This window comes from Pseudoliparis swirei, chromosome 10, assembly GCF_029220125.1.
Source record: "Pseudoliparis swirei isolate HS2019 ecotype Mariana Trench chromosome 10, NWPU_hadal_v1, whole genome shotgun sequence".
Classification (NCBI taxonomy): Eukaryota; Metazoa; Chordata; class Actinopteri; order Perciformes; family Liparidae; genus Pseudoliparis; species Pseudoliparis swirei.
This window is the reverse complement of record NC_079397.1, coordinates 4,800,098-4,815,525: the sequence shown is the minus strand read 5'-3', so window position 1 is coordinate 4,815,525 and position 15,428 is coordinate 4,800,098. Positions and strand designations below refer to the sequence as shown.

The window sequence follows — 15,428 nt, the reverse complement described above, 5'->3', positions numbered from 1 at the left end:
GCTGTTTCCAGATGCTTCTCATTTTGAGGCGATGAGCACGACGTCCTCGTAATCCACGGCGATGAGAAGACCCGAGTTTAACCCACCGGAGTCGTTCCTCTGGCTTCCTGCAGATCGTCTCGTGGACGTTTTGATAGAAGAAAAAAAAAATCACGGAGAGACGAGCCCTTTGATCTCCCGCATTCGTGTGTGCGTCTGTGTGCGAGTGTGTGTGTGCATTTGCAAAATGATGGGGAGGGCAAGTGTGTGCTTGTGTGAAGTAAGTAACGTAACGTATATGTGTGTGTGTGCGTGCATTTGCAAAATGATGGGGAGGTCATGTGTGTGTTTTTGTGTGCTTGTGCGTGTGCGCAAGTGTGTGTATGTATGTGTGTGCATTTGCAAAAGGATGGGGAGGGCAAGTGTGTGCTTGTGTGTGTGTGTGTGTGTGTGTGTGTGTGTGTGTGTGTGTGTGTGTGCATTTGCAAAATGATGGGGAGGGCAAGTGTTTGTGTTTTTGTGTGCATGTGCGTATGCGCAAGTGTGTGTATTTGCAAAAGGATGGGGAGGGCAAGTGTGTGTTTTTGTGTGTGTGTGTGTGTGTGTGTGTGTGTGTGTGTGTGTGTGTGTGTGTGTGTGTGTGTGTGTGTGTGTGTGTGTGTGTGTGTGTGTGTGTGTGTGTGTGTGTGTGTGTGTGTGTGTGTGTGTGTGTGTGTGTGTGTGTGTGTGTGTGTGTGTGTGTGTGACGCCCAGTAAAGGTGAGAACATGAAACACTCTTTCATATTTAATGAGTGGAGATGGGGCTCAGGAATGTTCACAGGAGGTATTCCTGTGGGCTGTCGACCTGTTATATCACGTGTGTGTGTGAGCGATGGAACTCTCTGGGTCTGTAATCGAGGCCGTCGGCGTGGTCGTGACCACGGCGTCCGGGCTCGCTGCGCCGCTGATCCCTCCCGGTCCGACTCGGGAGCAGCTCTTTGTCTCCGTGCCGTTTATCTCCGCTCTCATCCCGATCAGCGTTCTGCGCCGTGGCTCACCAAAGCCTCGGAGCCGCTGCCCCGGAACACGCCGTCCCCGAGCTCCGGGGCGCCGCTCGGCTTCAACAGCCCCGGCGGGAGCTCGGTCGAGAGCGATCACACCGTTATGCTCAAACAACTGCATTCGGGAAGATGGTGTTGACGCAGTTTTCTTCCTGTTTTCTCAAAAGGAAACCGTTGAGTGAGAACAATACTTTGTGTATCAGATTACACTCGACCAGGGCTGGCCCCCTGAGGAGGAAGAAGCTGGAGAAGCTGTGGGATTCGGAAAGGAGGAGGAGAGGGCGGCTTTGACTGATGACTGTGAGATCGGTTTAGGGAAGTTCAGCTTTGATCATGAAGGCAGCGTGTTCGGCGGTCCAGCCCAGAAACATCCGTGACCTTGAATTCATTCAGTGCTTTTTGAAGTCAGAGCGACTCGCCGCATATAGCAGGTACTTTATAGCCGCCACGGAAATACTACGACATCTAAACACCTGCTGAATGGATCGCCGTTGACCTCGACGACCCCTTACTTTTCCTCGAGTCGACACATGTGCTTCTGAAGGGAAATGAACAACTACTGTGTAGATTGTTGATATTTGAAGGTCATAACTTTAGCGGTCGTCCCACTTTTCAATTAGCGCCAACGTCAACTTTGACCTGTGAGGAAAAACCTGCAGAACTATGACGGCATTCCCTTCGGCCTCATTTGCATTCATGAACTAGAACGGGACTAGAGCGCATATCACAAGATTGGGCATTGAATTATGAACATTTGGGCATTAGTTGCATGCCAATTGGATATAAATTGATTTTGACCTTTTCATGACCTTGACCTTTGACCCGATCGATCCCAAAATCGAATCAAATGGTCGCCGGATAATAACCAATCATCCCACCAAATTTCATGCGATTCGGTTTAATACTTTTTGTGTTATATGAGTAACACGCATACAAATAAATAAATACACGGCGATCAAAACATAACCTTCCGCATTTTCAATACAAAGGTAACTAGAATGGGCACTCGGTAGAGCGCATACCTTCGCATATCACAAGATTGGGCATTGAATTATGAACATTTTGCCATTAGTTTCATGCCAATTGGACAAAAATGTATCGTGCTATGGTAAAAAAAGAGTTTGACCTTTCCATGACCTTGACCTTTGACCCGATTGATCCCAAAATATAATCAAATGGTCCCCGGATAATAACCAATCATCCCACCAAATTTCATGCGATTCAAGAACATTTTGACCTGTTCATGACCTTTGACCTTGACCTTTGACCCGATCGATCCCAAAATCTAGTCAACTGGTCCCCGGATAATAAACAATCATCCCACCAAATTTCATGCGATTCGGTTCAATACTTTTTGAGTTCTGCGAAAGATTTTGACCTATTCATGACCTTTGACCCGATCGATCCCAAAATCTAATCAACTGGTCCCCGGATAATAAACAATCATCCCACCAAATTTCATGTGATTCGGTTCAATACTTTTTGAGTTTTGCGAATAACACGCATACAAATAAATAAATAAATACACGGCGATCAAAACATAACCTTCCGGCATTTTCAATGCGAAGGTAATAAAGAAAAGCTTCTCGCTTGAAAGTCACGACGGACCCATTTATTGTTGCACACTTTTTCCTTTAAAAAAAAAAAAAAAAGCAAAAGTTCAAGCACTGGTGATCACCAATGGCAACGTGTTCCAGTCGCTCCCGTGAAGGTTCGACACCCTGGAGGCAGCGAGGTCAGAACCCAGACGAGACGCAGGGCATTAATATGTCACTGGTTTAACTTCACACACACGAGCTCTATCAATACCTGGGGTTATTCTGCAACTTGTTTCTCGGAGAAAGATGCATCTAAAAGAGCGTCTCGCCCCTTTTAAATCAATCGATGTGACGAGCTGCTGAGGAAAACGTTTTTCTGGCCATCCCATTTATTTATTTATTTTTCAGCTACGATTTCAGAATAGTGCGACTAACGGCCCTCCGGTGAACACGTGGTCACACACGCGTCAGCATCCCGGTAATTGGGGTCATGTAAGCTCCGGGTCGCGTTGCTCGTTCTTTGAATAAACGAAGCCGCTTCTTTACGGTCGTCTCACCGGATCTTTTCTTCTTGTGCTTTTTTACCCCCCCACAGAGCTTCCGTACGGCTGGGAGAAAATCGATGACCCCATTTACGGCAGCTACTATGTGGAGTAAGTCTTCCAGATTTTTTTGATTTTATTTGATTGTATGTGGCCCGGTGCTGCCGAGTTAATCACATTCCTCTTCAGACAGGAAGCCGTCGCTACCTCCCTCCCTCCCTCTCTCCCTCCCTCCCTCCGTCGACTCGCTGTTTGTTTGCATGGGGAGGAAGTTTGTTCGCCTCTGTGTGCTTATCCATATTTCTGTGTGATGCTCATGTCTCAAACACTCGCTGCATCTATATCCCCCTCCCCTCTCACCCCTCCCCCCCGTTCAGAAGTGTCATTTCTTTGGCTGGATGCTCTCCACTTCGGGGCGTCGGCACGAGGATCTATTTTTAGACTTGCAGAGAGAGTCATCTGGCTTTCCCAAGAAAAACCTCCAGGATGATCTCTCTCTCTTAGGTCTCTCTTATGTCTCTCTCTCTTTCTCTCTTATGGCTCTCTCGTTCTCTCCCTCTCTCTCTCTCTTATGTCTCTCTCTCTCTCTCTCTCTCTCCCTCCCTCCCTCTCCCGCTTTGTCGTCATGTAAATATCACGATAGAAGTTGCCAGACCTTGAAATTATGTAACGATCGGAAAAAAATATCGTCAAGCTGTTTTTGTAATTAGCACCACGACACTGGGGTGTTCATTAAAAGATAAGGAGAGGAGGAAGCCTGTGTCTGTGTGTCTGTGTGTGTGTGTGTGTGTGTGTGTGTGTGCGCAGCCTCAGACAGTGAGGAAAGTATCTAATGATGACTAATTATCTCAGACGTACATTATTTGCAGTCGTTGACGATATCTTCCCCGAGTTGCAAACTAAATTGGGAACGTCGTGGGACGTTAAAGGAAGTCTGCGTCCGGCGTGCAGGTCTCCTCCCGGCCTCCGGCTCACGTAGTTCAGCTCGTAAGACGAGAAGAAAAGCCCAGAGTCAGTCGGTTGTTCTCTTTCTCTGTTTTGTTACATAATCCCTGGGACCATTTAATTAATCATCACAGCGATATCTGCTGTCGTGCCGCCATTTGCTGATCTGATCTTTGCTGAATCTCAAATCTCTCTCTCTCTTCTTCTCTCGGTCTCATCACAGCCATATAAACAGAAGGACCCAGTTTGAGAACCCAGTGCTGGAGGCTAAGAGGAGAGTCCAGCAGCAGCAGCAGATGCAAAGCCAGGGTCTGTCCTCACTGCCCCTTCCCACCATCTACAGAGGTAAGACCCCATTCATCACGCTGGTGGTCTCATGCAGCCAAGTCGAGCTCAGTCTTTTTCATTTCAGTTTTTTTTTTTTTTAAGCCCCAAAAGGTGTCTTATACATGAGTATTTGTATTATTATCTTTATTTAAAAAGGACCATGTACAGTTAAAACATACACGTCACCATTTGATGCCCCGCCTCTGTCGTCCTGTCGTTCTCTTCATATAAATTGACCTATTGCACATTTTTATTTTATTTGAAAATGAAGAGAGTTTGAGGGACGTAGTTGCAGGCTGACACATTCTGGTGGATTATATTCACGTTCACTCGTCATCAGAGTTTGTTTGCGTGTAACTGACCGACAACAACTTCCAAACTCAATAACTTTTACTCGTGTCGCTCACCAAAGCAGCGCTTTGTTCATGTGAAGGAAGCTTTGCATATAGATATGGGCTTACATAACTCATGCGAGATGAAAGACCTTCGTGTCCACATCCAAATTCATAAATCGCTGTCCAAACATTCTCCGTGTGAAACTTGAGAAAAATCTGAATAAGAACTCGAACATCTCGATCCGAGCGCCGGAATATTTCAGGGGTTAGTGATGAGCCGCTTTTTTTTTATTATGCGGGTTAATATTTGCTTTTTGCAAACAGGCAATATCTATGTCCTCCCATTTTCTCGTTAGGAACGAGGTTGTTTCTGTTGATTGACAGCGAGACACAACGGCGAGTTCTTCTGAGCCGGAGGAGCGGCGGCGGCTGAGGATGGCACCTGTTGGTCATATGAATGGGATTATATTGGCTTAATCCCAGCGCGCCGCCGTAGCGGTGGGATGCACTGCTAGAAAAAGAGAAAGGAAGGGAGAAAAAAAACACAGTCTGGACCGGTGGAGTGGAGCTTCGTTTCCATAGAAACGTAGTAGTCTGGAGTCGAGAGCCTGTCTCCGTGGTTACACTTTGTGTACATTCCAGTGAGGCTCTCTCTCCTCCCTCTCCTCCATCCCCCCCGTGGCTACACCTGTGTCTACCTGGATCAGCTTTGCCCCTCCCCCCTCTGAGCCCTGCCCCGCACCAGCTCCGAGGCCCTTTTTCTGCCTCTGGGCATCCATTTGATTTTCTTCTGCGCTTTCATCCGTTTTGTTTACGCGTCTGTTTTTCATAGAGAAGCCGCTGTTCACGCGGGACCCCACTCAGCTGAAAGGCAGTTTCCTGTCCACCGCGCTCCAGAAGAGCAACATGGGCTTCGGCTTCACGATCATCGGAGGCGACGAGCCGGACGAATTCCTCCAGGTGAAGAGCGTCATCCACGACGGGCCGGCCGCGGCCGACGGGAAGATGGTCACAGGTGAGCCCCGCACACGCCGACAGATATGAACGCGTGTCTTCGTTGAGATGAGCACAGGTGTTCAAATGAGCTGGACGAAGAGAGAATGTGTCGAGGTTTACAGAAATCCCCCGTAAATGTCAGCAGAACGAGGATGTGTCGTTGAATTCATCCGCGAGCATCCGAAGAAACTCGGTTACGATGTTAAGTTTTCACCCGGTGACTCATTCCTCTCGGAGAAGAAATGGCGAGGTGTGTGTGCGTGCGCGTGTGTGTGCGTGCGCGTGTGTGTGTGTGTGTGTGGAACTTGTTCAGCTAGCGTAGCGTCGACCCTGAGCTGGCGACGCCTTCAGGGTCGGTCTTCTCATCCCCTCCTCTCTCTTTTCTTTTTTCTTTCACCCGAAATAACTAACAAATCCCTCTCGCATCTCAACTATCCTACACCCCCCCCCTGTCTCCTCGTCCTCTCCATCTCACCCTCCACCCTCCACCCCCCCCCCCCTCCCAAAAATATATTTTGTCCAGCCAAGATATTTTGTGTTTCTTCCCAGGAAGGAATTCGAGGTGTTGGCTGTGATGTTTTTTTTTGCTGGGCTCAGTTAGCTTGAAGTGGAGAAGCTTAGCTTAAATGCCAGAGGCATTAAATACAACATTCAGTGGGTTTGTTGGTACAATTTACTGAAAGCTGGAGTCTCAACGGCCGTAACTCAGCGTTGCCACAGCGCGTGCTCCGCTTGTATGAGATAAGACACCGAGGCAAGATTCAACATGTGGACATATGGGGGGGGGGGGGGGGGGGGGCTGAGGGGCTTTTTGTCTCGGCTCACTTGTGATCATATGTGTTTATTAAAGGGTAATTTTACCCAAATAGCAGAAACGGGAATTTTCCACCCGAGCCCCGGGGATGCCGAATGGATTCAGAGTGTTTGTTCTCGATAAACAATTTAGATTAAGAATCATTTAATCTGCGGCGAGTCCAAAAAAACAAACAAAAACAGGTCGATGGAGACGTTGGTAAGTAATGAATAAATCAATCTCCATGCACCTCCATTGTACTGAGGGGTGGGGTGTGTGTGTGTGTGTGTGGGGGGGGGGGGGGCGGGACAGAAGATTCAGAAGCAGATGTCACGAAAAATTGGCACATAAAAGCAAACCTGTCTGCTGCAGTGCCCCCCCCCCCCCCCACACAAACACACACACAAACACACACACACACACACCGAGGTCATAAAGCATAAAGGATCTGTTCAACTCGGCGAGGGCACTTGGAGGTCACGGCTCCACGCCGTTTGTTTTCTGCCGGCGTGCTCTCTCAAACGATCGATTCTGACACTAGTGCTCAAGGCAAATGTCGCCCGCGTTTACCCGGATTAATTAAAAAGTCCCGTGTGTCACCCCCCCCCCCCCCCCCCCCGGCAGAGCGTTTAAACTCATCCGACAGCGAGAGGACCTTGTTTTTCGTGTGTTCCTCCGAGGGGTCGGCAGTGCATTGTTGTTTTTCCAGCTCACGCGTCGGACAGCTTGTGGTTAACAAGGCTGAGGGTCAATCACAGAGGCGCATGCTTTTCCTCAGTAATGATGAAAGATCTTTGTTTTTCTCTCTCTCTCTCTGCAACACACACTCGCCCGCCCGCCCTCTGAAGAGCTCCACGATTATACCTGCAATTAGGAAATAATTGTTTTTATAATCAACCCGGGCTGCAGTGCTGGTTGTCAGACTTTAAAGTGGAGCGTGCCTTGTGTTCCCACTTGTGTGCCCATTGTTTCTTTGTTTTTCAGTTGGTTTTTTTAAAGCTGCGTGGCGCCTGCACAGCGGAGCACACAACGCCGTGTTTAGTAATCCGGTGGAAAGATGAGCCTGTGGAGCGCTTTGTTTTGTGTGGGAACGTTTATTTGTCAGCGAGGTTTTTCTTTTTCTTTTAATCTACGCCGCAGAATACTGCAGGGAGCAAATAAAACATGTCAGCCACTTGTCTTCTTTCTAGTGTGATATGACACGGATGACATGGGGTCATGTTTACCTGGGGTCATGTTTACCTGTGGTCATGTTTACCTGTGGTCATGTTTACATGTGGTCATGTTTACCTGTGGTCATGTTTACCTGTGGTCATGTTTACCTGTGGTCATGTTTACCTGTGGTCATGTTTACCTGTGGTCATGTTTACATGTGGTCATGTTTACATGTGGTCATGTTTACCTGTGGTCATGTGTACCTGGGGTCATGTTTACCTGGGGTCATGTTTACCTGTAGTCATGTTTACCTGTGGTCATGTTTACATGTGGTCATGTTTACCTGTGGTCATGTGTACCTGTGGTCATGTGTACCTGTGGTCATGTTTACATCATGTTTACTTGTGGTCATGTTTCTAGCTGTGAAATCAAAGTCGATGCTGATTGGCCGGTGCGAGCGAGCATCTGTTCCTGAACGCCGTTTCCTTTGCGGTTCTTTAACGAAGCGTATTCTAATTCTGAGATCATGACAACAGCTGCTGTTGAAATGTGAGAGTTTATGTTTGTAAGGCGTCTGCCAGCGGCAGCTCTCCTGAAGTGGGTTCACATTCATCCTCATGTCTTTACGGTGTCATAGGCTTCAAGTATCAGAACGATAGAAATATACGTTTACATATTTTTTAGGGGGCAATTTTTGCCCCCAGGGGCATTTAAAAATAAATTAGGGGCACTTTTGACACTTTTGAAATACCATTTAATCTTTGTTCGAAAATAATAAATATACTTATTTAGGCTTACAGTATATGAGCAATTGTCATTAAAGTGTCAATAATAAGACTATTAAGCAGTAGTCTACAGATTCAAAGTGGTTTCTTAGATTTTTTTGAACAAAAAACAAACAGAAAACTTAAAGATTCAATGTTATTATTTATTGTTATTAAACATTTTTAACAACAATTAACAATTATAACTTATTTATTCTTTTTTTATCATTTAAAATTATATTTATTTATTTTGTGTGTGTACCTAGTATAGGCAATACAGATAGGACACACACAACAAAGAAAAACAAAATGCTATTAAACCATCATAATTATCAGAGGAAATTCTGGGGGCATTTTTTGCCTCGTGATATCAGGGGCAACATTACATTTCTTAGGGGCAGTTTTTCCCTTTGCCTTTGTGTATTTCCAACACTGATTTGTTTGTGGGGTAAATGTGAAACAATGATATCCCATTGTCCTCCCATTCTCCTGGCATATTAGTGAAGTCATAATTCATGTCTGGTTTTTATTTCTGGTGGCAGCATCTGTCGGGGAACATGTCATTTCCCTCTGTTCTCTCCTTCCCGTCTCTTTCTACTGTTTCACCGTCTTTTTGACAAAACCATGGTTGTCTAGGCAACTGCCACAAAGCGTTCTGTTGAGCTTTATACTCTCGGGCTTGAGTTTTCGTCATTTCTGGGTTATTATGCGGCTCAAACGGTCACAGAAAGCTGTCCGTTCGCTGCGGTACGAATGACCGCGTTTTCTCGGCGTTCCTCGACTGACCGCCGTGTTCCCCGTCTGTCCAGGTGACGTCATCGTCTACATCAACGACGTGTGCGTCCTGGGCACCACGCACGCCGACGTGGTCAAGCTGTTCCAGTCGGTGCCGATCGGCCAGAGCGTCACCCTGGTGCTGTGCCGCGGCTACGCTCTGCCCTTCGACCCGGAGGAAGCGGCCAACGCCAACAACACCACCATCATCTCCCCGCTGGGCATCATGGAGCAGCGGCCCGTCACGGTGAACGGCCGCTCGGGCTACGACAACTACCTGGACTACCTGTCGCGGGCGGCCCGCTTCGCCGGCGGCCCCGGGCAGGACGCGGTGACCGCCGCGCACCCGGGCGACACCCACCTGGACGGCTCGCTCCCCCCCGCCGGCGCCACGCCGCCCGACAGCGTCTCCGTGGCGTCGTCGGGCGCCGCCCAGGGCGAGCTGCTGACCCTGACCATGGTGAAGGGCGCGGAGGGCTTCGGCTTCACCATCGCGGACAGCGCCACGGGCCAGCGGGTCAAACAGGTGCTGGAGCCCCAGGGCTGCCCGGGCCTGTGCGAGGGCGACCTCATCGTGGAGGTCAACAAGCGGCTCGCGCAGGGACTGGTGCACACGCAGGTGGTGGAGCTGCTCAAGGAGTGCGCCGTGGGGACGGACACCATCCTGGTGGTGCAGAGGGGGGGGGCAGGTAAGACGGCCGGAGGGAGGAGGCTCAACGCGAGTCACGGACCTCCGGGTCCTTTTCTAGCTGCATGTCTGTTCCCCGATTCTTCTTTTATTGTCGGAGCCGTGTGTGCGTGTGATTGTATGTGTGAGTGTGTGTGAGTGTGTGTGTGAGTGTATGTGTGAGTGTGTGTGTGATTGTATGTGTGTGTGTGTGTGTTAGGGCTGGGCAACGCTTACAATTTTTAATCGCGATTAATCGCATGATTTCCCTGATTAATCGCGATTAATCGCATTTGTATACGCAAAATCCATAATTAATTCAAAAGTAGTGTATAGCGCACTTCTATTTTAAATGTTCTGCCATATGAATGAAAGTGCCATAACATGTGTTGTCCCTGTTAGAGTGAGACACCAGAAAACACTTTCAGTGCAGTTTGTCAATTCCTAGAACTTGACACTTATTTTAAATGTACTGCCATATGAACTAAACTAAAATGAACTATACATGCCTAAAAGGTGCCTAATATTTCTAGACTGAAATAATATCGGCATTATAATTATTATAACTGAGGATTTTTTAGTTGCCTATTTTGTGGAGCCCCTCAGGACGTGGTGCCCTACGCACAGCGCGTAGTGCGCTATGGGAGCGGCGGCGCTGGTCGTAGTGTAGAGCATGACGCACAAACAACAATGAACTAGTGGAGGCGGCGAGGTGCTCCGTGTTGCCAGATTGGAGATGGTGAAGTATCGTACCAAAGGCTCAAAATGGTTGTATTTGGAGGATAATTATCGTGTATCTGGCAACCCTGAGATCGGTCGACCAATGACTGTTCTCTATTCTGTCAGCTCACGCAAGAAGGTGGAACGTAAGGGAGATACCATTTCCAAAACTTGTAAGGGGTAAATACTAGTTTCTGAAAACCCAGAGAAACACAAATATCCGACGAAGCAAAATCCCGGACGTTTTTGGAATCCCTGCCGGACGCATTTTTTAGGTCTCAAAAGCAGGACATGTCCGGGGAAAACCGGACGTCTGGTCACCCTAACTAACCGGCCTGCAGTCAGTAGCTCTCCACTTCGCTGTGGCGTTGGTTCGCTTCTCTTGGTTGATCTCCTCCCTGCAGCGTAGTCTGCCGAAGCCTCGCTCCACTGTGTGTTTGTTGTATGATTCGCTGGCATCAACGGTGTGTTTAGCATTTAAATGATATTTAAGACTGGAAGTACTCGGTGATAAGACCGGATAAGTTCCGCAGCAATCAGTAGCAGACTTTTACAAAATAAAAGCCTGTGAGCAACACACTTTTACAATAATAAAATAAATAATAAAACCTGCGTTAACGCGCGATAAAATAATTGTCGGCGTTAATTAATTGATGCGTTAACGCAAGATTAACGCGTTAATGTGCCCAGCTCTAGTGTGTGTGTCAGTGTGTGTGAGTGAGTGTGAGTGTGTGTGTGTGTGTTTGAGTGTGTGTGAGTGTGTGTGTGTGTGTGTGTGTGTGTGTGTGAGTGTGTGTGTGGTTGTATGTGTGTGTGATTGTGTGTGTGTGTGTGTGTGTGTGTGTGTGTGTGAGTGTGTGTGTGTGTATGTGTGTGTGAGTGTATGTGTGTGTGTGAGTGTGTGTGTGTGTGTGATTGTATGTGAGTGTATGTGTGTGTGTGATTGTGTGTGTGTGTATGTGTGTGTATGTGTGTGTGTGTATGTGTGAGTGTATGTGTGTGATTGTATGTATGTGTGTGTGTGTGTGTGTGTGTGTGTGTGTGTCTCCAAAGGCTGCAGCAACCTATCATGCAGTCCTACAGCGCTCGACAATGGCCGCTCTTCCTCAAGTGCTCTTCCCATTTCTTTTTGTTGTTGAAGACAACTGTCTTCCTCTCCGCTCTGCTCGCCGACCCTGAACCCAAAGTGGTCAACAAACAGCCTTTTCACGGCGGCGCATGCTTTCTGCAGCGCGGTTGTTATCTTGAAAGTCACTTTTAAATGTTTTTCATGTCAGTTTCCGCACAAGAAAAATAGAAAGGAAGCCTTTCAGAGGCAACACGGCTTTGCCCTCAAACACACAGTGAAGCTGTAAAAGGCTCTGAAGTGCTTCCTGTCGCTGGGAGCCGGTGGCCCGGTGACGATCACTCGGTCGTGATTTGCAGAATCAACTCGGTCGCCGCCGGTGTTGTCTCCAGACAGCGAACGCCTCACAGCGATGCCTTTGTGAAAGCTTCGCCGTCACGTCTCCGTCCCGAAATGTGTGCGTGGTTTAAATCACGGAGCAGAAGTTGTGTGTGTGATCCGCCTACAAACTGAGCTCATGGTTGATGGGACCCGTCTCTGAAACCTTAAATATTGTTGACTTGAGTTCACCTGTCCCCGATTCCTCTTGGCGTCCTCTTGGCGTCCTCTTGGCGTCCTCTTGGCGTCCTCCTGGCGTCCTCTCGGTGAGGACGCGTGAACTTTAGCACACGCCGACTGGACTGGGAACCCAACGCCCGCTCTTTCTTTTTGTGTGCGACCGCTTTGTGATGTTCATTATTTTTGCCTCTTTGTGTTGCGTAATGTCACGTGCCGATCATAATGCCAACTGCCCGGTGCCACGGACACCTCCGAGACTCGCCCGGCAAAGGTCAGCGGCGCCCTCTGAATGGATTTATTATCGTTTATTTCTTTATTAGGCCGCCCGCGTCTCTGACAGTGCCAACAAAAGGGAGAGAAAGAAATATATCTACGCCAGGACCTCTAAAATGTCAGCCGGCGACATATGAACACACTCGCACACATGGGAGAGGTCAAAAGTTCATGGGACGCCACCTCAAAAATGTCCAATCTGTCGACACACTCCCCTCACGCCAGACATAAAAACACACAGATGGGAATCTGTGTGTTTGAAGTCCCCCCCCCCCCCCCCTCTCGCCATCTGTCCGGGTTTCTTCACCGCCGGCGGAGCTTCAGAAGGTCGAAACGAGTGCTCCCGTATAAAAAGCGGCCCGTTGGCCCCGGGAGGAACCGGCAACCTTACTTACATGCGATATAGTTCATCTCATTACTTCAACATGTGGTTGTGTTGTTTTCCTGTGACTTGACAAGCTGTGGCTGCGAAAAGGTGGAAAAACAACAACAACTAGAACGGGCACTCGGTAGAGCGCTTACCTTCGCATATCACAAGATTGGGCATTGAATTATGAACATGTTGGCATTAGTTGCATGCCAATTGGATACAAATTGACCGCGCTATGGTAAAAAGAAGAATTTGACCTTTCCATGACCTTGACCTTTGACCCGATTGATCCCAAAATCTAATCAAATGGTCCCCGGATAATAACCAATCATCCCACCAAATGTCATGCGATTCGGTTTAAAACTGTTTGTGTTATGCGAATAACACGCATACAAATAAATAAATACACGGCGATCAAAACATAACCTTCCGCATTTTCAATGCGACGGTAATAACGTCCGTGTGGGAGGGAAAACTACGGTAAACAAGAGGAGCCCAATGAGACGTTGGGGTGAGGGTGTGCTGGGTCTTTTCTACGACTGTGCTCTTCACTTTGGAGAGAAACAAGGAGACAACCACACATCCAGATGTTTGATTTGTTGCTTTTCTTAAAGTCTTGCGACGTCGGCTTTGTTTACTTTTTCCTCTTCAGTCGTTTTCTCCTTCCCACACGCTCTAAAGCCGTAACTCAGTGAGGAGTTGGCCCGTTTACAGTTGAGCATCGGGGCCCGACGTCAGGGGGTCGACGAGGAATCCAGACGGTTATTAGACGATTGCTCGGTTGAAATGAAGATGAGCCGTTGGGTTGAGAAGGCGGAGGACTCGTACTACTGCCGCACCTCCAACATTTGGTAGAATAAACTACTGTATTCATTTGGAACATAATCAACTAGATGAATAAGCGTGTTAGAGTTGGGAGAAAGTCCATTGAGAGCAGGAGGGAGCGGGGGGGTTGGTGGAAGAGTCGAATGAGCCGCTGTTTGTCCCTCGGGAAACGTTGCTGTTACAAAGTGTATGAAACGTCTTTATTTATTAACCCTCGTGATGTTGTAACATGTGGCAACACCGTGTATTCAACTCACACTCCAAAGACACGCAGCTCAACACACTGAACCAAGACGGGGAGAGGTCAGAGGTCAAACTCTGTGCATCTAGTCTCAGGAAGAAGAGAAGTGAGAAGGTCTCTTCTTAGAGATGGAGAGGAAGGAGAAGAGAAGTGAGAAGGTCTCTTAGAGATGGAGAGGGAGGAGGAGAGAAGTGAGAAGGTCTCTTCTTAGAGATGGAGAGGAAGGAGAAGAGAAGTGAGAAGGTCTCCTCTTAGAGATGGAGAGGGAGGAGGAGAGAAGTGAGAAGGTCTCTTCTTAGAGATGGAGAGGAAGGAGAAGAGAAGTGAGAAGGTCTCTTAGAGATGGAGGAGGAGAGAAGTGAGAAGGTCTCCTCTTAGAGAGGGAGGAGGAGACAAGGGAGAAGGTCTCCTCTTAGAGATGGAGAGGAAGGAGAAGAGAAGTGAGAAGGTCTCTTCTTAGAGATGGAGAGGGAGGAGGAGAGAAGGGAGAAGGTCTCCTCTTAGAGAGGGAGGAGGAGAGAAGTGAGAAGGTCTCCTCTTAGAGAGGGAGGAGAAGAGAAGGGAGAAGGTCTCTTAGAGAGGGAGAGGGAGGAGGAGAGAAGTGAGAAGGTCTCCTCTTAGAGATGGAGAGGGAGGAGAAGAGAAGTGAGAAGGTCTCCTCTTAGAGATGGAGAGGGAGGAGGAGAGAAGGGAGAAGGTCTCCTCTTAGAGATGGAGAGGGAGGAGGAGAGAAGGGAGAAGGTCTCCTCTTAGAGATGGAGAGGGAGGAGGAGAGAAGTGAGAAGGTCTCCTCTTAGAGAGGGAGGAGGAGAGAAGGGAGAAGGTCTCCTCTTAGAGATGGAGAGGGAGGAGGAGAGAAGGGAGAAGGTCTCCTCTTAGAGAGGGAGGAGGAGAGAAGGGAGAAGGTCTCCTCTTAGAGAGGGAGGAGGAGAGAAGGGAGAAGGTCTCCTCTTAGAGAGGGAGAGGAGCAGAGAGATGCCGCGAGGGTCGTACACAACTAGAGGGATAATTAATAAACGGCCCCTGCCTTTGTTCAGCCGAGCTCGTCGGGCTTTGCTTTATGTTGTCATGGATACGGCAAACAGCCCCCCCCCCCGCAAAAGAGCAGCGTTGAAGCTGTTGTTGTGACGCACAGAGCACCGGATGTTTTTCAGCCTCATCGAAACATCGAAATCGTCATCGCCATTCACGAAAGAGACAGAAAAGTGTCAACTTCATACAACCTTGACTCTGTGTGTATGTGTGTGCGTGCGTGCGTGTGTCGGGAGACGAGAAAATAACTCTACGAATGCGATCTTACCATTTTTTCCGAGCGGAAAATTCAATAAACACTTCTTTTTTTAAAGTATTTTTCTAATCAGTCGAGTTGTGTTTTCCCACACACACACACACACACCACGAGGAATTAAAATAACGAAGATGAAGAACAACATTTCGGGATGTTGCGATGCAAGTGGCGCCGCGTATCGAGCGTCCTTTATGGAACATTAGGAGGGATAATGAGCCGCGTCGGCAGTTT

At 48.2% G+C, this 15,428-nt stretch overlaps 1 protein-coding gene across 9 annotated transcripts in view; it reads left to right on the top strand.

Moving 5' to 3' along the window:
• The window catches only part of magi2a (membrane associated guanylate kinase, WW and PDZ domain containing 2a), a 181,203-nt gene that overhangs the window by 135,304 nt on the left and 30,471 nt on the right, over window positions 1-15,428 (top strand). For all 9 annotated transcript variants that reach the window (XM_056424401.1, XM_056424400.1, XM_056424399.1 and 6 more), the window contains exons 7-10: window positions 3,154-3,211; window positions 4,269-4,390; window positions 5,540-5,722; window positions 9,225-9,878. In XM_056424401.1, the coding sequence (XP_056280376.1) occupies window positions 3,154-3,211; window positions 4,269-4,390; window positions 5,540-5,722; window positions 9,225-9,878 (1,017 nt within the window). The remainder of the gene's footprint in view (window positions 1-3,153; window positions 3,212-4,268; window positions 4,391-5,539; window positions 5,723-9,224; window positions 9,879-15,428) is intronic.